This window comes from Agelaius tricolor, unplaced genomic scaffold (genome assembly GCF_023055355.1).
Source record: "Agelaius tricolor isolate 1412-34295 unplaced genomic scaffold, bAgeTri1.0.p SCAF_52, whole genome shotgun sequence".
Classification (NCBI taxonomy): domain Eukaryota; kingdom Metazoa; phylum Chordata; class Aves; order Passeriformes; family Icteridae; genus Agelaius; species Agelaius tricolor.
In genome coordinates this window covers 2,443,183-2,467,610 of record NW_027269312.1, presented here as the reverse complement: position 1 = coordinate 2,467,610, position 24,428 = coordinate 2,443,183, and the positions used below count along the sequence as shown (strand labels likewise).

At 53.4% G+C, this 24,428-nt stretch overlaps 1 protein-coding gene across 1 annotated transcript in view; it reads right to left on the bottom strand.

The window, feature by feature from the left end:
- Window positions 1–549: 549 nt before the first annotated feature.
- The window catches only part of LOC139604570 (Fc receptor-like protein 2), a 43,272-nt gene continuing 19,393 nt past the window's right edge, over window positions 550–24,428 (bottom strand). The window contains exons 7-11 of the mRNA XM_071455696.1: window positions 13,921–14,190; window positions 13,530–13,832; window positions 917–938; window positions 745–824; window positions 550–659 (exon numbers count right to left, since the gene is read on the bottom strand). Coding sequence (XP_071311797.1) covers window positions 550–659; window positions 745–824; window positions 917–938; window positions 13,530–13,832; window positions 13,921–14,190 — 785 coding nt within the window. The remainder of the gene's footprint in view (window positions 660–744; window positions 825–916; window positions 939–13,529; window positions 13,833–13,920; window positions 14,191–24,428) is intronic.

The following is a 24,428-nucleotide window of genomic DNA, read 5'->3' as shown; positions in this document are numbered from 1 at the left end:
CGAGACACCGGGCCACACACAGATGTTCCAAAATATCTCCAGACATCAAACTTTTCCTGTCTCTGACACCCCACCCTGTGCCATGGCCTGATCCCGACTGCCCTGAGAAAGGAGGCGGCTCCAGAATCCCCACAGGACCTTTGTGACATCCTCGTGGGGGGAACAGGGAAGAGGAGGGTTTGGGACAGGGGAGAAGAGAATCCAGAGCCTCCTGAAGGCTGCTTTGGCCATCAGAGCAAGGAAGGTCCAGGGCCCTGCAAGATTCCTGTGGTGGAAGAAACCTGCTGGGGGAAATGTCTGGGGTTTGTTCCTTATTGGGGGCTTTCTCTGGAAATTGTTCCTTCTGTGATCCTTTGGACACTGAACCTTGTTGCTGTTTCTGTTGGTTTAATTCTCTCTCATTGCTGTTTCAGGAAATTGTTCATATTTTACCTCTTTTGGGATCTTTGTGCCCCCACGGGGAGGGATTGGGGCAGTTTTTAGTGGCAGCACAGACACGAGTGGGTGCCCATGGGTGGGGACCCCCAGTGCCCCCAGTTCCCCCCAGTGTCACAGCACATTCCCGTAGATGTCACCGGGTTCCCGTGGTCGCCCCTGGGGTCCCCGCAGCTCCGTGTAGGTCACCTGCGGATCCTGGAGGGTGGTGGCACGGGGGGACGCTGCGAGAGACACGGGCTGTGGGATCTGGGTGGGGTGACACTGGTGGGTGATGTGTCCCTCTGCGTGTGTCCCCCCCGTACTCACCCCCTGCCCTCTTGGTGACCACGACGTGGGTGTACAGCACCTCCCCCTCCTCTGGGGGGGCCGGGGGATCCGGGGGGGCCCTGAGGGAATAAAGGGGATGTGGGGGAGGGAATGGGAGATCTTTGGGGGTTGGGGTAAAAAGGGGAGAGTGTGGTTTGAGCCCCCCACTCACCTTTCCCGCTGCTTCCTGGCAGCTGCAAAAGAAAGAAGAGAGGGGTGACTGTGGGGTCCCAGGACCCTGAAACCTCTCAGGAATCCTGAGCTCCCACGGGACCCTCAGTTCCCCACAGGACCCCAAAGACTCTCCAGAGCCCCGCAGAATTCATGAAACTCCCCAGTGCCCCTTACGACCTCAGCCTCAAAAACCCAAAGCCCGGCAGGGACAGAGACCCCCGTAAACGCCCAAGGGCCCCTGAAAGAACCCTCAACATCCCTGCAGGACTTTCCAGCACCTCCCCAAACCCTGCAGGATCCCCAGACTAGGTCACAATTCTGGGGCTGTGGGTCCTGTCCTATCGCTCCCCAACTCTTGGGGCCTCTACAGCTCCCTGGGTTCCCTGTCCCCCTATTGTCACCCACCCACACGGTGCCACCGGTGCCAGGCCACAATGACACCCACGAGCAGGAGCAGGAACTAAAGGGCCCCACTGACCCCTGCGGCCACTGCAAGAAACAAAGGGGGACCCATGAGGGTTACCTTGAACCCCAGGGGTCCTGCACTCCCTGGTGACCCCACCTATGTGACCCTACCTATGTGACCCTACCTTGACCCAGGGTGAGCCAGGTGTCACCTCCAGGGCCAGCTCTGGGCCCTATGCCCGGAAGCAGTTCTTGTGGGAAAGTGTGTCTGGGTGGTCCCCAAAAGATTTGGAGAGGCAGGAGGACATGTCTGTGTCACAACCACCCGTGCACCACATCCCTGCAGCACGGATACCTTGGGAACAGGGACACCGAGTGTTGTGGTTTGTGTTGTGTCTGTTCTGTTCCCCCATTGTTCATGTTAAAAGGTCCTGCCCTATTCCCAGTTATCTGTCAATCCCTAAACCCCTCCCCAGTTACTATGGTTGTTGAATGTATCATTTTTGTTCCCCACCCCTGGCTGCCTGCCTGTCACTCGGCACCCCTTCCTCCTTTTCCAGAAGCTTCTGGCCAGGGTGTCGGGTGATTGGCTCAGGGGCCGGGGCCCCTCCCTCGGTTGTACGAGATTGGTTCTGTTGTCGTGTCAATCCCCAATGTATCTTTTCCTTCCCTCTTCTGATTTGTCATCCTTCACCCCTCCCATCCTCTTTAAAACCCGGGGTTTTTGCCCACCTCGGGGCTCTCAGCTCTCTTCTCCTTCACTCCCAGTTACCCCCCTGACCCAATAAACCCTTATACCCCGAAGAAACTGAGAGACGCCTCTTCAATCCTGCGGCTCAGAGTATCATAGCGACCAACGTCCGTAAGGCAGATTAAAGCCTTAGGCACATTACTCGACTTCGTGTTGGGGAAGTGCCCCCTTGGCTGGAGACGGGCTGGTCATTCCTAGCCTGGGCGTATCTTTCCACCGGCCACACCGCTCCAACCAAGGCCACCCTGGGCTGAGGCAGAACATGGGGACCCAGAACATTGTGGATGCCCCAGGCACAAGGACACCACAGACACAGCCCATGCTGGCCCAGGTCACACCCACCAGCTCATGATCCCATCCCCATGGCCACATCCTCACCGTTCTTGTCCCCTTCTGTCCCTGCATCCCAGTTCCCTTATCCCTTTGCCCAGAGCTACCTGAGTCCAAAGGTGCCAGTCCCCACATTCCTGTCCCCACATCCCCATCCCCAAATTCCTGCCCCTGTTCCTGTCCCCAAAGCCACCCTACATCCCCAGTCCCACTGTTAGCGTTCAAAAACACATAATCACAGAAGCGATTATATGCGGTGCTTTTTATTGAAGAGCTCTGGGAATTGGGGTGATTTCCACCCAAATCTGATTCCGACCATACATTCAAGGTGAATGTGTTTTATACTCTATCGTTATATAACTTTCATGATAATTATCAAACTTATATTGTTCTATTGTATACACAGATTTCAGCTAAACATAGCCCCCTTTAAATTTCCAACATAGTTTCTCACGATTCTTCTTATGGTTATAAAATAATTACATTTAACTACTAAACAATCATCACATCTAACAATTATATCATTTATCATACTGCTTACACAGGTGCAGTGATCTGAGAAAATACAAGGCCTAATATTTTCAAAGACTATGTTTAACATTTTCCAGGGCTCCACTATCATTCCCCCTTTTGAAAGCATTTTCACTTCACTATAGGTGTAATTGTTTTCACTTGATACAGTCCTTTATTCTTCAATTTTTGCTTGATGTTCTTCAAACCCAGGGTTGATGTGGATGCTCTCACGAACTGGAGAACCAGTAGATGGTGGGCGTGGATCTCGAGTCAGTGCCTTTATTATTTTCTGGTTCCAGGACGTCTTCTTCTGTATCTCTCCCTTTAAGATGCTGTATACTAACCAAATTGCTAAGAATACAATTAGTAGGATTATCGCACTCTCAATGATAGATTTAACCCATGAACTCACATTCCATCCTAACCCTTTAAAGATTTTTCCTAGCCAGCTTGTAGTCAAGTCCTTTTGCTCTTCTTGTGCTTCATGCTCTATTTGTTTCAACTGATTGATGTCATATTCTACATCTGCAGTTACATTTGGGATATGAACGCAGCAATGATCAACTTGTCCCTTTAAAAATCCACATACTCCACGCTCTTTCAGGAGTAACAAATCTAAGGCTAATCGATTTTGTAAAATCATTTTTATGGTGGCTTGTAATTGTATGTTTAATTCTTTAAATCCTTCCTGGGTGACTCTTGCCAGTCTATCTACCTGACCTGTAAGTTTGTACAGCATCTCCCTACTCTGATAGTTTGCTATAGGACCAAGTAATGACTCTAGGGCCCACCCAAATTTCACTCCACTAGAGGGTTCTTGCCAAGTGTCATCTGGATTTTCATTGTCTTGAACTTCCCGTCTTGCTCTTATCTGCAGAAGTTCATGTTTTCCGTTAAATGGGGACTTTTTCCAAATTGGACATAAGGTTGGAAGGCCCAAAGTAATTTCCTTTACTTTCCTGTCTACAGGCAGATGTGTTGTCCAGGTACCATAGTTTGCTGCCCATACAAATTGTCCTGGACCTCGGATTGTAATTCTGGTACATCCTATGACTGCTTTATAATTCACTCTGCCTTGTTTATGTTTGATCCCTCTGCAAGCACAACCAATTTGTAGGGCTATTGCCAGGGGTGGTATCTGTTTTATCTCTACATCATCCGAAGTGCAGTCATATGTTTTATTACATGCCCACCAACTTACTTTGTCTGCCCTCGTTCTGCTGCTGGTGGCAGTGTTTATTATTGCTGGATCTGTTTCATTCTTGGGGCCTTCCCACTTAATACACCAAGGGGTGTTTGCTATATATTGGAATCTTTGAAGAATACTCACAGACCATGCAGTGTCCCAAGGCTCTATCTGATTTTTCTGATCCTTGGCCTCACACTTCCATACCAGAGTGGTTTCTGTAACATTTTCTATAATCTTTTTATAGTGTGGTAAATAGCATTGCCATTGTGTGATGCCTCCTGATTCTCCCACAGGGGTCCCTAGTATGCCATCACTTAGAATACAGTCTTTCTGGTCCATGGGTCTCATCCATATTCCTATTTTCTCACAAGTTTCCTTGATTACTTGCCTCGATTCGGGTACCTGTTTACATGTAATTGTTTTGTTCTTTTGTATTTCAGGTAATTTTGATGTTATGATTCCCCAATTTACCGGATCTCCTGCTGCCTTTGGTATTGGCAGACAGGCAGTTATTCTACTGGTGTTTTGCATTTTGGCAAAATCTTTGACTAATTCAATCATTACATTCTCAGCCCGAACTGCATTAGAAACCTTTATCACCTGTGTTTCTGTTTGTACCTCTCTCTTCATTCTAGAATGAAGAGTAGTTAGTTGATCATTTTGCATTCCACATCCCAAAGACATTAATGACCATAACGTTAGCACAATTACTGATAGCATTCTCAAAGTAATTAAACACATCTTATCTGCAGCCTTGTTGGTTCCACAGTTTACACAGTCCGTGATCCAGGATGGATTTTCTTCACTCGGGTGTAATGAATCCAGGGGTCCACGCCGGCTACTTTGACTGCTGTAAAGGTGGTCAGTAGTACCTGATGGGGTCCACTCCACTTTTCTTTCAGCGGTTCTTTGTTCCAGTTCTTGATGTACACCTCGTCTCCTGGATGTATGTTATGAACTGGGTTCTCGAGAGTCAGCGGTCTATTCCACACGAGGATGCTCCAGAGCCGAGCTAAAGCTGTTCCGAGAGACAGGACATAATTATACACTTCCTGTTTTCCTGTGATGTGTACTTAGGCTCAGGAGATTCATATGGTTTTCCATACAATATCTCATAAGGACTGACTGACATCCCACTCCTAGGCTTTATCCGAATCCTCAACAGTGCTATTGGCAAAGCCTGGGGCCACTGCAATTTGGCTTCTTGGCATATTTTACTGATTTGCCTTTTTAGTGTCTGATTCATCCTCTCTACCTGTCCACTCAACTGGGGTCTCCACGGTGTGTGGAGGTCCCAGGTTATCCCCAGCAATCTACTTACCTCTCTTACTACTGTAGCTATGAAATGGGGCCCCCTATCTGATGATACCCCTAGGGGTACCCCGAACCTGGGAATAATCTCCTGTAGTAACCACTTAACTGTTTCCTTTGCTTGGTTTGTGCGACAGGGAAGGGCTTCTGGCCACCCAGAGAATGTGTCAACCCCCACTAACAGGTATTTGTATCCTCGAGTTCTTGGCAGTTCTACAAAATCTACCTGCCAATAGTCTCCTGGCTCTATTCCTATCCGAATTCTTCCTAGCTGTGCTTGTCGCCTAGCCACTGGGTTGTTTTTCAAGCAGATATCACATTTTGACAACACTGATTTTGCCATTGTTAACATCTGTACTGAAATTAAACTCTGCTTTAGCAATTTTACCAATGCCTCTGCTCCCCAGTGACATTCATTATGTTTAATTTGTAGAACTTCTCTCATTATCAAGGGGGGTACCACTATTTGTCCTTGTGCAGTCACATACCATCCCTCTGAATTCTTTTGTGCATTTAGCAAACGTGCCAGTCTCTCATCTTCTACTGAATATTTTGGTTTTGGAGGCAAATTGAATTGGGATACATTAAGCTTTACAGGTATCAATGCCATTGTTGTTTGCACCTCTCGAGCAACTTGTCGGGCTGCCCAGTCTGCCGTTCAATTTCCCTCACAGATTTTTGAGTTTCCTGATTGCTGTGCTTTACAGTGTATGATTGCCACTTGTTCAGGCTCCTTTGCCAGTTGGTTTCCAAATAGGGTCGGTGAGTTCTTATATCGTGTCTAGGTGAGCTGGGCCTTTCTCCCATTCCCTGGGTTTTCCACTCACAGGCAAACAGTTTCGTACTTTCGTTGTCAAGGGGGATGCAGAAAAAGGCATCTTTTAAATCAATTACAGAAAACCATTTATATATCTCCTTTACGGATGTTAGCAACGTGTAAGGCTTTGTTACCACTGGATAAATGTCCTTTGTTATTTAAAACTGGAATTGGACACTCAGGTGCATATAGGAATTAGTGTGTTATAACTTTGTTCCCAAAACACAAATCTAGGGGTTGCAAGAATGGCCGTTTTTCCTCTTTCCCTGTAGCGCCGACTATTGTTGTTTCCTTGTCCCCAATTTGTCCTTGCAAATCATTCAATACCGAGTAAGTAGCTCTTGTATCTATTAAAAATTTGACATCTTTATGTCTTAATTGTATATTTATAACAGGTTCCTTAACTTGTTCTACTGGCTCTATGTCTAGTCAGCTGGTATACTCCCCAAAACCATCCCCTTGGTAACCTGCTGGAACTGATTGCCCTGGTGAAACTGGTTGTTCAAGTCTGGACATTGTCTTTTCCTGCTGAACTTCATATAGTTTAGACCAATTTATAGTTTTGGGCACAGCATTCTGAACTCCTATTTGGATCCACTCTTGATATTTCCATAGTCTCCCCATATCGCAAAATAAATTAGGGTCCCAATTTGGATCCCCAATTGGGAAATTCTCATCTAAATTCCCTGTTACGAGTCCGTTTCTGATGTCCTCTCTTACCCTTTCTTTGGCTGCCTTAAGTACCATCTCTTTCTCAGTAGAATCCATCAAAGTATCTAATATTAATATATTAGATATAGCAATATACTATATTTAGATATATATTAGATATATTAATATATATATATATAATATATAATATATAATATATAATATATAATATATAATATATAATATATAATATATATACATATTATTGTATGTCATCAAAACTCAGGATTTTGAGTTTTTATAACCATTTTTAATACTCATGCCATTTTATCAGGATTTTCTCTATAAGTTCTGCTGATTGTTTCCAAATAACTAAATCTGCAGGAGAGAAAGGCACTTTTACAAATACTGGCCCTTCCACTCCTACACCTTGTCGCGGGGGGGGCAATTACAGTCGGTTTTGTCTGCCTATGTCTTTTCTATCCATAACTGGGGCAAGGTTAGACCAACTCCTGGTTCTGTGGGCTACTGGGGTCATTGTTTCTCTCTCTCTCCTTTCTACCACAGTTAGGTTTTGCTCATCTTCCGAGGAAGAGGGATCAGGTGACGATGGGAGAGGGGGATAAAGAGGGAAAGGTGTACTAGACGAGACAGGTTCAGGACTAGGTGGGGTAGGAGCAGGAAGTGGGATAGGGACAGATGGAACAGGTGGGATAGGATTAGGTTCTCTTGTTCCTATTGGAGCTACCTGTAAATCAATATCTTTATAATTTTCCCTACTCAGGCTTTCTTTCAACGCCAAGTGTTCTAAACAATGTTCCTCACAAACCCCACACTTATTGCTTGCAGATGTTTTAACCATCATTAATCCACATTCATCCTGCCATTCTGGCTTTCCCCCATAAAGAGAAAAACAAATCAACATACGGAACCTCATCCCATTTTCCTTCTTGTTTATAAAATGACATTAACTGTGAAATAGTGTTATATTGCAGAGTACCGTATTTTGGCCATTTTTCACCATTCTCCAAGGCATATTCTGGCCATCATGTATTACAATAATCAATCAACTTAGCTTTACGTAGTTCTTCCCCAAAATTACCCTGTTTCCAATGTGCTAATAAGCACCCCAAAGGAGAACTTTGCGGGATAGAGGTGTTGCCGCCCAAAATCCCTTTCAGTTTCTCCATTCCAAATATACCACAAATTGCCGAACCCGCAACTCTTTCGCGATTGTCCTATGGAACGGCGCCTAGGCTTGTACCAACAGGAATTCCTTTAGCCCAACCAAGCATAGCTTTCACTGCGTCTTATTGGCAGGCACCCAAAGTAAAAAGCACCTTACCTTTCTTCCGGGGACGTTGCGAGCGGCAGAAGCGGTCGCGGCCAATCGAGCTCCCCGAGAATCCCTCGGTGCCGGCTGGAGCGTGGTCGAGTCGCGAAACTCACTTCAGCAGCACCCACAGGGTCCCATCTGGGTCGCCAAAATGTTAGCGTTCAAAAACACATAATCACAGAAGCGATTATATGTGGTGCTTTTTATTGAAGAGCTCTGGCAATTGGGGTGATTTCCACCCAAATCTGATTCCGACCATACATTCAAGGTGAATGTGTTTTATACTCTATCGTTATATAACTTTCATGATAATTATCAAACTTATATTGTTCTATTGTATACACAGATTTCAGCTAAACATAGCCCCCTTTAAATTTCCAACATAGTTTCTCACGATTCTTCTTATGGTTATAAAATAATTACATTTAACTACTAAACAATCATCACATCTAACAATTATATCATTTATCATACTGCTTACACAGGTGCAGTGATCTGAGAAAATACAAGGCCTAATATTTTCAAAGACTATTTTTAACATTTTCCAGGGCTCTACTATCACCACCAAGGTCCACTGTCGGTAACATGGACTGGCACTGCTGGAATTGGGGACCTCAGGGGACACCACAGCCCCCCTGTGCCCCCTCCGCTCCCCATCCCCGGGGTGTCAGGCCCGTTCCCGGGGCACTCACCCCACAGGAGCAGCGCCACCTTCCCGGCCATCCCGGTGTCCCCAGCCATGTGCACTGGCTGTCACTCGCTGCTGTGGCCACCGCTCCCCTGGCTGGCGGCTCTTGGGATGAAGGGGAAGGAAGCGAGGTCACGTCCATCCCCACGTGTAGGTGGCCATAGGGAGGGGCGGGGTGGCCACAAGCAGGGCACAGGCTGGGGATGTTATGGGACAGTCTGGGGACATGGTTTGGGATGGTGTTGCCAGGAGTGGGGGGCTCATGGGATGTGGGGAACCAAGGATGGGTGTCCAGGAGAATGGGGGTCCAGGGGAATTGTGACCTCTATGCCTGGGGGGATTCAGGGATGGGGGTGCTGTGGGAACATGGTCCCCAGGGATTTGGGTTCATGGCATGTGGGTGCCAGGGTTGGGGATGCAGGAGGAAAAGGGGACCCTCGGGAATAGGGGTTCTGGGGGAAGAGGCTGCCCATGGGATGGGATCAAGGCAATGGTCGTGCTGGGCCACAGCAGTCCTGGGATGCAGGTCCCCAGGGAGGAGAGATCCGTGGGGGTCCCAGGGGAATGGGAGTGCCAGGGGAATGTGTCTTCCAGAGATGGACAGTGGCTGGGCGGGCACGGGGCTCTCAGCTCCTTCCTGGGGTTCCTCAGATTTTGGAGTGACCCAGGGCCCAGAAAAGCCAGCCTAGGGTGCTTGTTTGCTCTGCAGGCATCACATGGCTGTCTTCGGTAGCTCTGCTCCTGTGACCTCCCCTGCCCTTGAGTTTTTCCTCTATTTATTTCTATTTTTCCTTATTTTCCTCACTTTTCTGCCAGGTCCCCTCAGTCCCTGTTCCTGACTCAGAAATCCCGGGGAGCACCTGAGCAGAGAACTGGTTGGGGGGAGCCAGGGGAGGGGAAAATTGGGGTGTGGGGTGTGCAGGGAATGGTGGAGCGGCTGTGGGGGATGGAGGTGTTGGGCTGTGCCCCCTCAACACTTTCACTTTCCTGGACAAGAAGGAAGAGGCCGTTTGTGCTGAGTCAGATGGGAAAGGGGGGGGTTCTGTCCTGGGGGGGCTCATCCAGAGGCTCCTGTCCTGGGGGGATCCTGTCCCAGTGGGTGACACATCCTGGCATGGGGGCTCCTGTCCCAGGTGTGGCAGTTCCAGAAATGTCCCTGCACATTCCTGGCCGGGTGCCTGTCCCAGGGGTGGCACATCCTGGGCACCCCTGTCAATGCAAGGCTGGGGCCCGGCCATGGCCCAGCCCCACTGCACAGGGATGGCCATTGCCCAGCCCTGCTCTGCCCAGCCCCAGGTGGCAGCCAGCACCTGAGGGTCCCCCCTGCCCCCTTGGCTTTGATTCTGGCAGCTTTAGAGCTGCTGCAGAGGTGAGAATTCTGTGGGTGGAAGAAGGCCTGGCTGTGGTTTGCTCAGCCCTGCAAGAAGCACAAAACCCAAAGAGAGCTCAAGCAGTGGCTCTGTGAGGGCCTTTGATGGTTTTCAGAGCAGGGCTGGCTGGAAACTGCCCCTGCCGGGGCAGCTGTGGGGCAACCAGTCCAGCATGCAGCAATTGAACACATTGTCCCTGTCCCCAAGGGACTGAGAGAGCCCCAGAACTGCTGCAAATCCCACACCAATCTGCTCAATAACCTAACCTGGACCCTCCTCCTCCTTCCTGCCTTGCCGTGGATGGACAGTGCCCGGATGCCCCTCACCCACCACAGCCACTCTCTCACTGCCCTCCGCACTTGGATGGGGGGAGAGAATTTAATGAATGGTTCCTGGGTTGAGACAAGGACTGGGAGAGATCACTCATCATATCCTGTCACGGGTGTGAGAGTCAGTCCAAATTTTCCCTCATCTGCCGCACGATCATCATTTGGGGACCACTGAAGAGAAAACCCCCCCTGTCTAGAATCTCTGGCTCTGAAGGAGAAAGTCACATGCCAACAAGGCCCTGAGATCTGAGAGCATTGCTAAGTTATTATTTTCACAGGTGTTGTTTGCTGTATGCTAAGAAGGGGGCACCATGCCCTTTTTGCAACAATAGCCTTGGGAGCTGTCCCACCTCTCGGCCTGGCTGGACTTTTCCTGAGTTCTGGGTGGTCCCCTGCAGAAGACCCTCACCAGTTTTACAACCACCGTGACAGACAGACTGAGATGTAAGAAGCCTTTCCATCAAGGACTGAGACATGAAACCCCTTTGTGAAAAGTCCCCCTCTCCTCCTTCCAAGGACTGGGACTGAAACCCCCAACCCCGGGGAGGTGTGTGGGGGGAGGCAAGCTGACCAAAGTGAGATGCTTGCCTGCAGGTTGTGACCACTGGACCAACAAAACAATGGTTCTCACCTGCTGCCTAGCTTGGACTCTGTGTACCCCCCTTTCTATTTTCCCCCCCCGAAGACCTTTGTTTCGGTTGCAAAATTTATTCCCCCCTGCCCCAACGAAAAAGAGTATAATTGGGGTCCAGATGAACTGTGCCTCTGAGATCTCCAGATCGTGACAACGGGCCAAGCTGCCTGGGATTTAGAGATATGAATTGAATATATTGCTGACAAAATCAGAGTAGGATCAGGAGAAGTCAAATAAACCCTTCAATACCCCTTCTCCCTGTTATGAATAACTGTGTAGTCATTGGCTTTCTCTATTGTATTGGTTTTTGCAAATTATTTTGATACAATACAGTTTGTAATCATTTTTTAACTGCTTTTCATACACTACTATATGTCAGCCTTTTACCCTAATCCCTGTGTAGAATATATATTTAGTGTGAATATATTTAGTGTGAAAAATATAGTTTAGGCTCTCCCAAAAGATCAAGATAGAGACAATGTGCTGTGTATTACAACATTAACTGTTGCAGAAGTAGCTAATGCCTTTATTTGTGTAACTAAGTGATAATGGTGAGAAAAACTCAGATAATTTTGTGAAATAGCTAATGTTGATTTAATGTACTAGTGGAGTATCTTATCTGTATGAGAAGAACACATTGAAAAGTAGTGAGTAAATAAACATCAAAAAAGAGAATGCAAAGAGGAATTTACCACTCACCCTTCAGTTATCAAGTACTGTCAAACCACAGAACAGGGGGGCCTTGTAAGGACATAAAATATATAAATTTAATCTGCAGTATGGCATATACTTTATGAAAATGAATCAAGGGTTAAACCAAGCAAAAGAATTCCCAGAACATGTGAACTGGAAAGAATGTTTGAATATGTATAACCCTCCTGAGTATGTATTAAACCAATACAATGAAAAGGTATGTAAGAAGAATTGTTGTAGTTAACTGTAGGCCTCTGGCAGTTGCCAAGCAGCCAGCAGGCTGTTTACTGTCTCTTTTATCCATTATTAAACATTTAAAAATTTTAGCTGGTGAGCCTTGTTTCTCACACAGTTTAACCAAAAAACTGCATTTTGGGTACAATAAGAGTGAAAAACATCATGTGCCCCCCTGGCTTTGGGAGGGGGAAGGAGGAGTCCCATGGGGTGCTGTGAAGAGGAAGAAAAGAGCCCTGAGGGGAATCGATGCCCCCAGTGTCCCCAGTGTCACAGCACATCATCGTAGTCACAGGGGTCCCGCTGTCCCTTGTGGGGTCGCAACAGCTCCGTGTTGGTCACTTGTGCATCCCGAGGTGGGGCAGGGCTGGGGGACACCCGTGGGGGCCCTGAGAGTGACACCGGCTGTGGGGACCTGGTTGGGGGGTGACACCTGTGGGTGACATGTCCCTGTCCTACCCTGGAATTCTCCCACTGCCCATTCAGTGCCCATGACGTTGGGGTCCATCACATCCCCCTCCTCCGGGGCGTCTTGTGGGGATAAAGGTGGTCTGGGTGGTGTCTGGGGAGGCGGAAATGGGAGTCCAGGCCCGAGCCCCCCATTCACCTGTCCTGGAGCTTCCTGGCAGCTGCAAAGGAAAGGGGAGGGGGTGACTGTGGGGACACCGGAACCCCTGAACCTTCCCGGGACCTCAGCAACTACAACCACCCACGGGACCCCCAAATCCCCACTGCAGCCCTGATTCCCAATGGACCCCTGATTTCCCCCCGGACACGCTGAACATCCCTGAACCCCCCAGAACTTCTGCATCAATGCAGGGCCCCAACCCTCCCCCCCCGCGGTGCCCCTAACCCTCTGAGTCCCCAGAACCCCAAGCCTGGCAGGGAGGGGAACCCCCAAACTCCCTCAGGACCTCCAAAAGATCCCCCAACATTCCTGTACAGCCTTCCAGGTGCTTCCCAAACCCTCCAGTAGCTCCAGTGCCACCCCAATGTTCCTCAAAGCCTGCCAAGGGATAACCCTGGAGCCCAACCAAGACCCTCCAAATTGCCCCCAAATCACTCAGGACCCCCAGCTGAGGTCACTGCAGGCTCAGTGTCCCCCAGTTTAGGGGCCCTGGGTGCTGCCAATCTCTGCCCCCACTCTGGGGCTTCCCCTCACTCCAGGACCCCCATCCCCCCCATTGTCACCCACCCCGGTGGTGCCACCAGTGACAGCCCCCGATGACAGCCAGGAGCAGGAGAAGGAACAGGAGGGTCCTGCCGACATTCACAGCCACTGCTGGGGACAGAGGGGACACATCAGGATCACCCATCACCCCGGGGTCCTGAACACCCCAGTGACCCCGTGTGACCCCACCTGTGACCCAGGGTGAGCCAGGTGTCACCTCCAGGGCCACCTCTGGGCTGAGTGCCCGGAACACGCGGTGCCCGTCCTGTCCCAGCTGGTTGGTGGCCACGCACTGGTAGGTGCCCGAATGTCCCACATCGATGTCCCTGAGCTCCAGGAGGGGACCCTGGGCCACCTCCTGCCCATTGTGCAGCCAGGTGAAGGTGACAGGGGCTGAGCCCACCTGCACTGAGCAGCGCAGGGTCACGTTGTCACCTACATGCACCTGGTGTGACGGGGGACCGGGGGTGATGGTGGCATTGGCTACGGGCACTGTGGGGACATAAAGAAGGCTGGCACTGGGTGAGGTGGGATGGGGGTGCTGCGGTTGGGTCACCCCCAGCCCGAGGGTCCTGCTCACCCAGGACGGTGACATTCAGGGGGTCATTCTCGGCCACACTGTCCCCATTGCTGACCCAGCACCGGTACTGGCCGCTGTCATTGTCCCCAATGTGGTGCAGCTCCAGGTGGGGGCCGGTGCCCAGCAGTGCCCCTGAGCCCTTCCGGTGCCAGGAGAAGGACAGGGGACCTGTCCCTACAGCCACCGTGCAGCTCAGCACCAGGCAGTCCCCGAGTGCCACCTGTCCCCTGGGGGGCTGTGCTGACAGGGACACCCCCGAGAGCGGGACCCCTGTGGGAGGGGGTTACAGAAGGGGACAGTGAGGGACCTGGGGGGTAAGGGAGGGGAAGAGGGATCCCAGTGAGGGAGAGGCTGCAAAGAGACTGGGGGGTCTTGAAAGGGACTCCAAGGAAGGATGGGGGGTCAGGGAAGGGACACCTGGTGAGGGAGGGGGCTGACACCAGGGAGGGTACAGGGACCCAAGGGAGGGGATGGTGAGACCTGGGGAATGGATTGGAATTCAGAGAGGGGTGAGGGGACCTAGGGAGGGGTGAAGGGACCCAGTGAGGGATGGGGTCTCCTGGCACTGATGTAGGTCCCCAGAAAGTGATGGGGGACCCAAACAGACTGTGAGGGCTCCCCATGCCCATCCCCGCACTCACTGCACACCGTGACACGGAGCCGGGCTCTGCTCTTCTGCACGACCCCCCCTTGGAGTGCACCTGGCAGCTGTAGTTCCCCAAGTGGGAGACCCCCAGGGTGGGCACCAGCAACTGCAGGGACCCCTGCGGGCCCCCCACCACCTGCCTGTCCCGGTAGAACACATGCAGGAGGGGGGCTCTGGGCTGCAGGGGGCTGGGGGTGCTGAGGCAGCTGAGAGTCAGGGGGGACCCCTCGGTGGGCACGGGGGGAGCCTCCAGCACCAGCACCGAGAAGAGCTCAGGGAAGGAGAGGGGAGGTGAGGACTGTGGCTCTGAGTCTGCTGGGAAGGGGCTTTGGAGGTGTCAGGAGATCAGAATTCCAACTGTGGGGGTGCTCACCGTGCACTGTCACTGTCACTGTTGCTGACCGTGAAAGTAAGGGCCTCACAAAGCCACTGCAGCTGTAGTGACCACTGTGGTGCAGCTGCAGAGGGGACAGGGACAGCTCGGTTCTCCTGAGGGACCCCCACAGATCCTTCTCCTCCCAGTAAAATCGCACCCTGGTGACCGGGTTGTCGTTCCGGCCCCGGCAGCGCAGTGTCACTGTGTCCCCCTCCAGCAGTGCCCGTGCTGGCACCTGCAGCACCAGCTCATCTGTGGGACAGGAGGGTCCCATCTCACTGAGAGGCTTGAGACAGGTCCAAGGAGGGTCCCCATGGCACTGGGGACATGTGGGTGCACTGGGATGAACTGGGATTTTCCTGTGTGCAGGGCACCACACAAGGGATGTGAGGCCACCCACAGAGTGGAGCCCACCCAGATCTATCAGCGCCACCCAGATGATTTAAGATCCCCACTCACCATCTAAGACTCTAACGGGGGGGCTGTGCCCACTGCCAGGTCTGTCACACGTGTAGGTGCCACTCTCAGTGACACTCAGGTGGTCGAGTCCCTGCTGCCCCCAGCGCTGCCCGTCCTTATACCAAGTTGTGGCACCGGGGGTCCCCGAGCCCTGGCAGGTCAGGGTCACCTGGTCCCACAGCACACCCGGCCTCCAGGGGGGCTCCACCAGGAGCTGGGTGGTCTGGGCACCTGTGGGTGACAGGGGACACCAGCCTGCCAGGGCCAGTGTGGACCTGGGGACAGTGGGGTGGGGCCATGGCATCCCCCGAGGACTCACCAGTGAGGCCGAGGGTCTGGGCTGGAAGGGAGAAGGGACAGGGCTGGGTGGGGGTGGCACCATGGGGACAGAGGCACTGGGGGCACAGGGTGTGGGAGATGTCCCCAAACTGTCCCCATAGGGGACAGCAGTACATTCCTGTCCCCCTTCCTCTATCCCCACATCCACCCCATGGCTCTGGTGACCTCATGCTCTGGCTCTGCTGGCATTGGAGACCTCAGAGGACCCCACAGCCCCCCTGTGCCCCCTCCCCTCCCCATCCCCAGGGTGTCAGGCCCGTGCCCGGGGCACTCACCCCACAGGAGCAGCGCCACCTTCCCGGCCATCCCGGTGTCCCCAGCCATGTGCACTGGCTGTCACTCGCTGCTGTGGCCACCGCTCCCCTGGCTGGCGGCTCTTCGGATGAAGGGGAAGGAAGCGAGGTCACGTCCGTCCCCATGTGTAGGTGGCCCTTGGTGGGGGCAGGGTGGCCACAAACTGGGGACAGGCTGGGGACAAGGCTGGGTGGGACAAGGTGGGACATGGAATTCCCAGGAGTGGGGGGCTCAGTGGGTTTGGGGAGCCAGGGATGGGTGTCCAGGAGAATGGGGGTCCCAGGGATGGGGTTCCTGAGCAATGGGGGTCCTGAAGAGGGGGAGTCACCTAGGATTGGGGTGGGGGGCATGGAAATATGGATCCCAGGGCTGGGGAGACTCAGGGATAGGAATCCTAATGGAACGTGGGCTCCAGGGATTTGGAGTTGTGGGATGGGGGTTCTTTGGATGTGGATGATGGGGGAATGGGGGAGCTTAGAGAATGAAGGCCCTGGGGGATGGGAGATTTCAGGGCTTGGAATGAACAGGAGAGGGTTCCTTGGGAATGGGTTCCTGGGCCATGGAGATCCTGGGGAATGTCAGTACAGGGATGGGGCTCCCAGGCAAGGTGGGACATACGGAATGGGGGTGCCATGGTTGGGGACCAGGGGAACGGAGGTGCCAGGGATGGGCAGTGGCTTGATGGACACAGGGATCTCAGGTCCTTCCCTGGGTGCCTCAGATTTTGGAGTGACCCAGGGCCCAGCACTGCCCCCCCTGGGGTGCTCATTTCCTGTGCAGGCATCACATGGGGGTCCTGGGTAGCTCGGCCTCTGTGCCCTCCAATGTCCTTGCCTTTTTCCTCTCTTTATTTCTCTTTTTTCCTTATTTTCCTCACTTTTGTGCCAGGTGCCCTCTGCCCTCTGTTCCTGGCTCAGCAATCCCGGGGAGCACCTGAGCAGGGAATGGGTTGGGGGGAGCCAGGGGAGGAGGAAAATGGGGAGCAGGGGGTGCAGGGAATGGTGGGGAGGCTGGGGGGGATGGAGGTGTTGGGCTGTGCCCCCTCAACACTTTCACTTTCTTTTTCCTGGACAAGAAGGAAGACGCTGTTTGTGCTGAGAGTCAGATGGGAACAGGGGGGGGTTCTGTCCTGGGGTGGCACATCCAGAGGCTCCTGTCCTGGGGGGATCCTGTCCCAGGGAGTGACACATCCTGGCATGGGGGGGTCCTGTCCCAGGTGTGGCAGTTCCAGAAATGTCCCTGCACATTCCTGGCCGGGTGCCTGTCCCAGGGGTGGCACATCCTGGGGACCCCTGTCAATGCAAGACTGGGGCCCGGCCATGGCCCAGCCCCACTGCACAGGGATGGCCATTGCCCAGCCCTGCTCTGCCCAGCCCCAGGTGGCAGCCAGGCCCTGAGGGTCCCCTCTGCCCCCTTGGCTTTGATTCTGGCAGCTTTAGAGCTGCTGCAGAGGTGAGAATTCTGTGGGTGGAAAAAGGCCCTGCCTGTGGTTTGCTCAGCCCTGCAAGAAGCACAAAACCCAAAGGGAGCTCAAGCAGTGGCTCTGTGAGGGCCTTTGATGGTTTTCAGAGCAGGGCTGGCTGGAAACTGCCCCTGCAGGGGCAGCTTTGGGGGAACCAGTCCGGAAATGCAGCAACTGATTATTTGTTCCTGTCCCCAAGGGACTGAGAATACCACAAAACAACTGCAAATCCCACACCAATCTACTCAACAAGCTGACCTGGACCCTCCTTCTTGAACAAAACCTCCTGCCCTTTGGAACCTCATGGAAAGAATGTTTGGGTTCTGGATGTGCACACCAGAAGAGAGGGAAAAGTGTGGAAATATTGAGCAGGGGCTGCACCCGAGGGGCTGGGGAACAGGGGTGTCACAGCAGGAGCAGGGAGTGCCCAGGCAGGGGAATTCAGGGCAGGCTGGAGTGGATTTACCAGGGAATCAGACCCTGAGGCACACAGGGGCATTTCCACAGATTCCTGTGCACTGTCCCAAGCATGGACAGAGCTTCTCCCCTTCCTCCAAGGGAAGTCAATCAAGTTTCAGGGTAGGAATGAGAAAAATGGGGAGAGCTCTTAAATATGGTCCAAGAAAAGGCTTCCTTAGGGGCTGAGTTGCTGCCCAGCAGGGAGGGAACAATCCCATGGAACTGTTGGACACTCAGGGAGATTCCACACTCTGTGTTATCCACAAGAAAATGCTACTGTGGGATGCACCAAGGGGCTCCTAAAGGGAGCCAAAAAGTCTCACTTCTTTGTGATTTGTTTGTGTTTTTATTGTGAGGGACTTTTTGGGACAGAAAGCGTTATAAGGATTCTACAAACCAGAGCATTTTATACCTTGCCAGTTTGATTTTTGCTGAGTTTGTTCTTTATTGGGAAAATAATGGTGTGGGAAATATTTTTGCTTTTATTCTATGGATGTGTAATTTTGTCTGAACCAATTGGGCATCAAGTGTTGTCTGGGATGGCTGAGACAGGAAATGGGGGGACCTGACCCAGGGGTGAGTGGGGCAGGGACACAGAGACTCCCAGGACAGCCCTGGTGTGCCCCAGTTTGGGGACTGTGCTGGGCTCTGAGTCACCCCAAAATCTGAGGCACCCCATGAAGGAGCTGTGACCCCCGTGTCCACCCAGCCACTGCCCATCCCTGGCACCCCCATTCCCCTGGGAACCCAACCATGGGACCCCCATTGCCTTGGTCTCTCCTCCCTGGGGACCCCCAATTCAGGACTGACATTGCCCAGCACCACCATTGCCTTGATCCCATCCCATGGGCTGCTTCTTCCCCCAGAGCCCCTATTCCCGAGGGTCCCCTTTTCCCCCTGCACCCCCAGCCCTGGCACTCACACACCATGACCCCAAATCCCTGGCGACCATGTTCCCACAGCACCCCCATCCCTGAATGCCCCCAGGCATGGAAACCCCAATTCCCCTGGACCCCCATTCTGCTGGACACCCATCCTTGGTTCCCCACATCCCCTGAGCTCCCCAGTCCTGCCAAGACCATCCCCCACCAGGTCCCCAGACTCTCCCACCATGTCCCCAACCTGTGCCCTGCTTGTGGCCACCCTGTCCCCACCAAGGGCCACCTCCATGTTGGGACAAGATGTGACCTCGCTTCCTTGCCCTTCATCCGAAGAGCCGCCAGCCAGGGGAGCGGTGGCCACAGCAGCGAGTGACAGCCAGTTGTCACAAGCCGTCCTCATGGATTGGTTTCGTGATGGTTTGTGATCTCAGAGTGCAAGAAGAACCAACACGGTAGAAGGGGGTTTGCAGTGATAATCAAAACAAATCACCTTTATTGAAATAACCACAGTGAAAATGCCTTGGGGAGGAATTGGAGGAAAGGGAAAAATAAGGGAAAAGAGGGAGGAAAAAGAAAAAGGTATGTAGCTACCAAACGTAGTACTGCGGAGTCCTTCAGTGTCCAGCCGATGGAGTTCACCAGGTCACGTCCAGGGAGATCTCAGGGGTGCAGTCCATCTGCACTCTAATAATACCCTTTTTTGATGGGGGGAGGGGAATAGATCTTGAAACCGAATCAAAGGTAGTCTATTGTATCCTGGGGGAAAAGAATGGTATTTGGAAAGGGTACACACAGTCCATATTCTCTGCAGTGGGTGAGAGCCATTGTCTTCATGGTCCAATGCTCCCACCTGCAACATCCATCTTGCTTTGGTCAGCTTGCCTCCCCCCACACACCTCCCTGGGGTTGGGGGTTTCAATCCCAGGCCTTGGAAAGTATGAGAGGGGGGCCTTCTCACATAGGGGTTTCATGTCTCGGTTTTTCTCTGGTGAAGAGGCTTCTTACATTTCAGTTTGTCTGTCACGGTGATTGCAAACGAGCCAGAGGGGTCTTCTTAGGAGGACCACCCAGAACTCAGGGGAAGTTCAGCCAGGCCAAGAGAAAAATCCCACAGCTATTGTTGCAAAAGGTCAGAATGTCCTTCTTTCTTCTTGTTGAGCTCAGTGTAGCACATAGTAAATACCCCTGTGAAAACAAAACTTTAGCAATGGTCTCAGGTCTCGGGGCCTGGCTGGCATATGACTTTCTCCTACAGGGCTAGACAGGGGGGTCTTTTCTTCACTGGTCCCCCAATGATGATTGTGAGGCAGATCAGGGATATTTCAGACAGACTCTCACACCAGTCCACATGGCTGGCAACACTGGGATGGCTGGGATGGTGATGCTGTTCCTTTGGGGTGAGTGCCCTGGGCATGGGCCTGAAAGCCTGGGGATGAGGAGGGGAGGGGGCACAGGGGGGCTGCAGGGTCCCCTGAGGTCCCAAGTGCCAGCAATTCCAGTCCGTGTTAGCGACAGTGGACATTGGTTGGACTGGGGATGTAGGGTGACTTTGGGGACAGGAACAGGGGCAGGAATTTGGGGATGGGGATGTGGGGACAGGAATGTGGGGACTGGCACCTTTGGGCTCCGGTAGCTGCGGGGATAGGGTGGGGGACAAGGGAACTGGGATGCAGGGACAGAAAGGGACAAGTTCCTGTTCCGAGGGTATCTGTGCCACACAGATGTGGTGCACAGGTGGCTGTGACACAGAAATGTCCCCCTGCTTTGCCAAATCTTTTGGGGGCCACCCCCACGCACATTCTCACAAGAACGGCTGTCCCCATGGGGACACTTTGGGGACAGCCACCACACCCCGTGACACATGTGCGTCTGTCCCTGCAATGCCACCCCCACCCAGCCCTGTCCCTTCTCCCTTCCAGCCCAGACCCTCGGCCTCGCTAGTGTGTCCTCAGGGGATGCCATGGCCCCACCCCACTGTCCCCAGCCCCACACTGGCCCTGGCAGGCTGGTGTCCCCTGTCACCCACAGGTGCCCAGACCACCCAGCTCCTGGTGGAGCCCCCTTGGAGACCTGTGCTGCTGTGGGACCGGATTACACTGACCTGCCAGTGCTTGGGGACCGCTGGTGCCACCACCTGGTACAAGGACGGGCAGCCATGGGGGCAGCAGGGACCTGACCATTTCACTTTCACTGAGAGTGGCACCTGTGAGTGTGAAAAACCTGGCACCAGGTTCAGCCCCCCTGTGACTGTCTTAAATGGTGATGGAAGTTTGGGTGTCCCCAGCCTGGCACCCACGGGGACCCCAAGGGCTCTGGGTGGGCTCCGCTCCATGGGTCACCTCCTGTGTAAACAGAGCGCGTCCCCTGCTCTGGGGACATTCCAGAGCATCCCAGACCGGGGGGATCCCAGTGTTGGCATTGGGAACCCCGGATGCACTGGGTGTGACCCAGTGGGGAGGTCTTGGTGCCATGGGATGTGACAGGATCCCTCTGTGCCCCAGACGGGCTGGTGCTGTAGGTGCCTGCACAGGCGCTGCTGGAGGGGGACACGGTGACGCTGCGCTGCTCGGTGCAGGTGGGATCAGCCCTTCTCACATTCACCTGGTTGCACAACGGGCAGGAGGTGGCCCGGGGTCCCCTCCTGGATCTTGGAGACATCGATGTGGGACATTCAGGCACCTACCGGTGTGTGGCCACCAACCAGCTGGACCTGCACTGCGTGTTCCAGGCACCCAGCACTGAGCTGCTCGTGGCTGTGACACTGCAACAAAGGTGGGGCCACACGGGGTCATCAGGGAGTGCAGGACACCCAGGGTTCAGGGTAACCCTGATGTGTCCCCTTCTGTTACTTGCAGTGGCCACAAGGGTCGGTGGGGCCCTTTTGTTCCTGCTCCTGCTGGTGGGTGTCATTGTAGCCTGGCGCCCGTGGCACCACCTGGCTGGGTGACAATGGGGGGACAGGGGTCCCAGGGAGCTGTAGAGGCCCCCAGAGTTGGGGAGCAATAGGGCAGCACCCATAGCCCCAGAACTGTGACCTTGGCTGGGGGTGCTGATGGGGTTTGGGGAGGTGCTGGAGGGTCCTGCAGGGATGTTGGGGGTTCTTTCAGGGGCCCTGGGGGTATCTGGGGGGGTCTCTATCCCTGCTGGGCTTTGGATATTGAGGCTGAGTTGGTAGGGGGCACTGGGGAGGTTCATGGATTCTGGGAGCTCCAGAGATGTTTTGGGGTCCTGAGGAAAATTGAGGGTCCTGTAGGGTTTCAACAATCCTGAGAGGGGTCAGGGCCCCGGGGAACCCCCACAGTCACCCCTCCCCTCTTTGCTTTGAAGCTGCCAGGAAGCAGCAAGAACGGTGAGTGGGGGTCTCAAACCACACCCTCCCCTTTTACCACAACCCCCAAGGCCTCCCATTGCCCCCCCCCAACATCCCCTTTATTCTCTCAGGGCCCCCCGGATCCCCTGGCCCCCCCAGAGGAGGGGGAGGTGCTGTACACCCCCGTCGTGGTCACCAAGAGGGCAGGGGGTGAGTACGGGGGGGACACACGCAGAGGGACACGTCACCCACCAGTGTCACCCCACCCAGATCCCACAGCCCGTGTCTCTCGCAGCGTCCCCCGGTGCCACCACCCTCCAGGATCCCCAGGTGACCTATGCGGAGCTGCGGGGACCCCAGGGGCGACCGTGGGAACCCGGTGACATCCACGGGAATGTGCTGTGACACTGGGGGGAACTGGGGGCACTGGGGGTCCCCACCCATGGGCACCCACTTGTGTCTGTGCTGCCACTAAAAACTGCCCCTCCTGCACCCCATCGAGGCACAAAGATCCCAAAGGGCTGAGAGAAGATCAATTTCCTGAAACCGCAACGAGAGAGAATGAAACCAACAGCAACCGCAACAAGGTTGACAGTCCAAATGGTCACGCAAGGACCGATTTCCAGGGAAAGCCACAACAAGGAACAAACCCCAGATGTTTCCCTCAGCACGTTTCTCCACCAGAGGAAATGGCAGGGCTCTGGACCTTCCTTGCTCTGGTGGCCAAAGCAGCCTTCAGGAGGCTCTGGATTCTCTTGTTCCCTGTCCAAAACCTCTCCTCTGCCATGTTCCCCTCACGATGATCTCACAAAGGCCCTGTGGGCGTTCTGGAGCCTCCCCTTTTGCCAGGGTAGTCGGGATCAAGCCATGGTACAGGGCGGGTTGTCAAAGACAGGAAAATTTGATGACTGGAGACATTTTAGAACAGCTGTGTGAGGCAGGGGTGGGTCAAGACGTTCATTTAAATGAGAAATCTCTGTCAAGGAAAGTGGGAATTTTCTCGGAATGGAAAGAGACCAATGTCTAAAATTTTTTAAATTTGAAAAATGATGAGGCTTGCAGGCCAAAATGTGGGAAAAGGAATAACAGCTCTTTACCGGGAAATTTATAAAGCAGAACAGAACCAACAACACAAACCCAGATCTTTCCCTCCCGCTCAGCGCTGTTGGTTTTTGTGGCAGTTATAACCGCGGCCAGCAGGGGGCGCTGCAGGGAGCACGCCCGGCCAGCAGGGGGCGCCCCGCTCCAGCTCCATTCCCTCAGGGGCCATGGCGGCCTCGGGCGGGAGGGAGGAGGGGAAATCGCTCCTTTTGCAAACTCACGGCCACCAATCGGTCCCGGCACCACCACCGGCAGCGGGCAGAAGCCGCCAAGGCAGCAGGTTGGATCCCAGTGCCCACTGGCAGCGTAGCAGTGTCCTGGTGCCAGGCACACTCCCTGCACAACACCCGTGACTGCTCTCCATGATCCTGAATGGAAGGAAGGCAGCACCTGACCCCAGGCAGGTCTCGGGTCCACAACAGCATCTCTGGTGGCTTTACACCACTCAGATGAGGAGGGCAGGGATGGAGCAGCTTTGGGGCCACCTGGAATCCAGACAGGGTCACTCCCCACAATGGCCAGAGCTCCTGCTCGATATTTCCACACTTTTCTCTCTCTTCTGATGACCACAGCCTGAGGCCAAACATTCTTTCCATGAGGTTTCAGAAGGCCGCAGGTTTTGTTCAAGAATCAAGGCCCACTTCAGCTTGTTGAGCAGAGTGTTGTTGTCTTTGCAGTAGTTTTGGGGCTCCCTCAGTCCCTTGCCAAGAGGGACAAAATAATCAATTGCTGCATTTCTGGACTGGTTCCCTCTCAGCTGCCCCTGCAGGGGCAGTTTCCAGCCAGCCCTGCTCTGAAAACCATCAAAAGCCCTCACAGAGCCACTGCTTGGGCTCCCTTTGGGCTTTGTGCTTCTTGCAGGGCTGAGCAAACCACAGCCAGGCCTTCTCCCTCATAGAATTCTCACCTCTGCAGCAGCTCTAAAGCTGCCAGAATCAAAGCCAAGGGGGCAGGGGAGATCCTCAGGTGCTGGCTGCCACCTGGGGCTGGGCAGAGCAGGGCTGGGCAATGGCCATCCCTGTGTAGTGGGGCTGGGCCATGGCTGTGCCCCGGCTGGGCCCGAGTCTTAAATGGACACCCCAACAACATCAGCCACTCCACAATACACATCACTGTCCCAACACTAAAAACATCACATAATTTAATCAACAATATCATCAATAATGTAATATCAATTCATA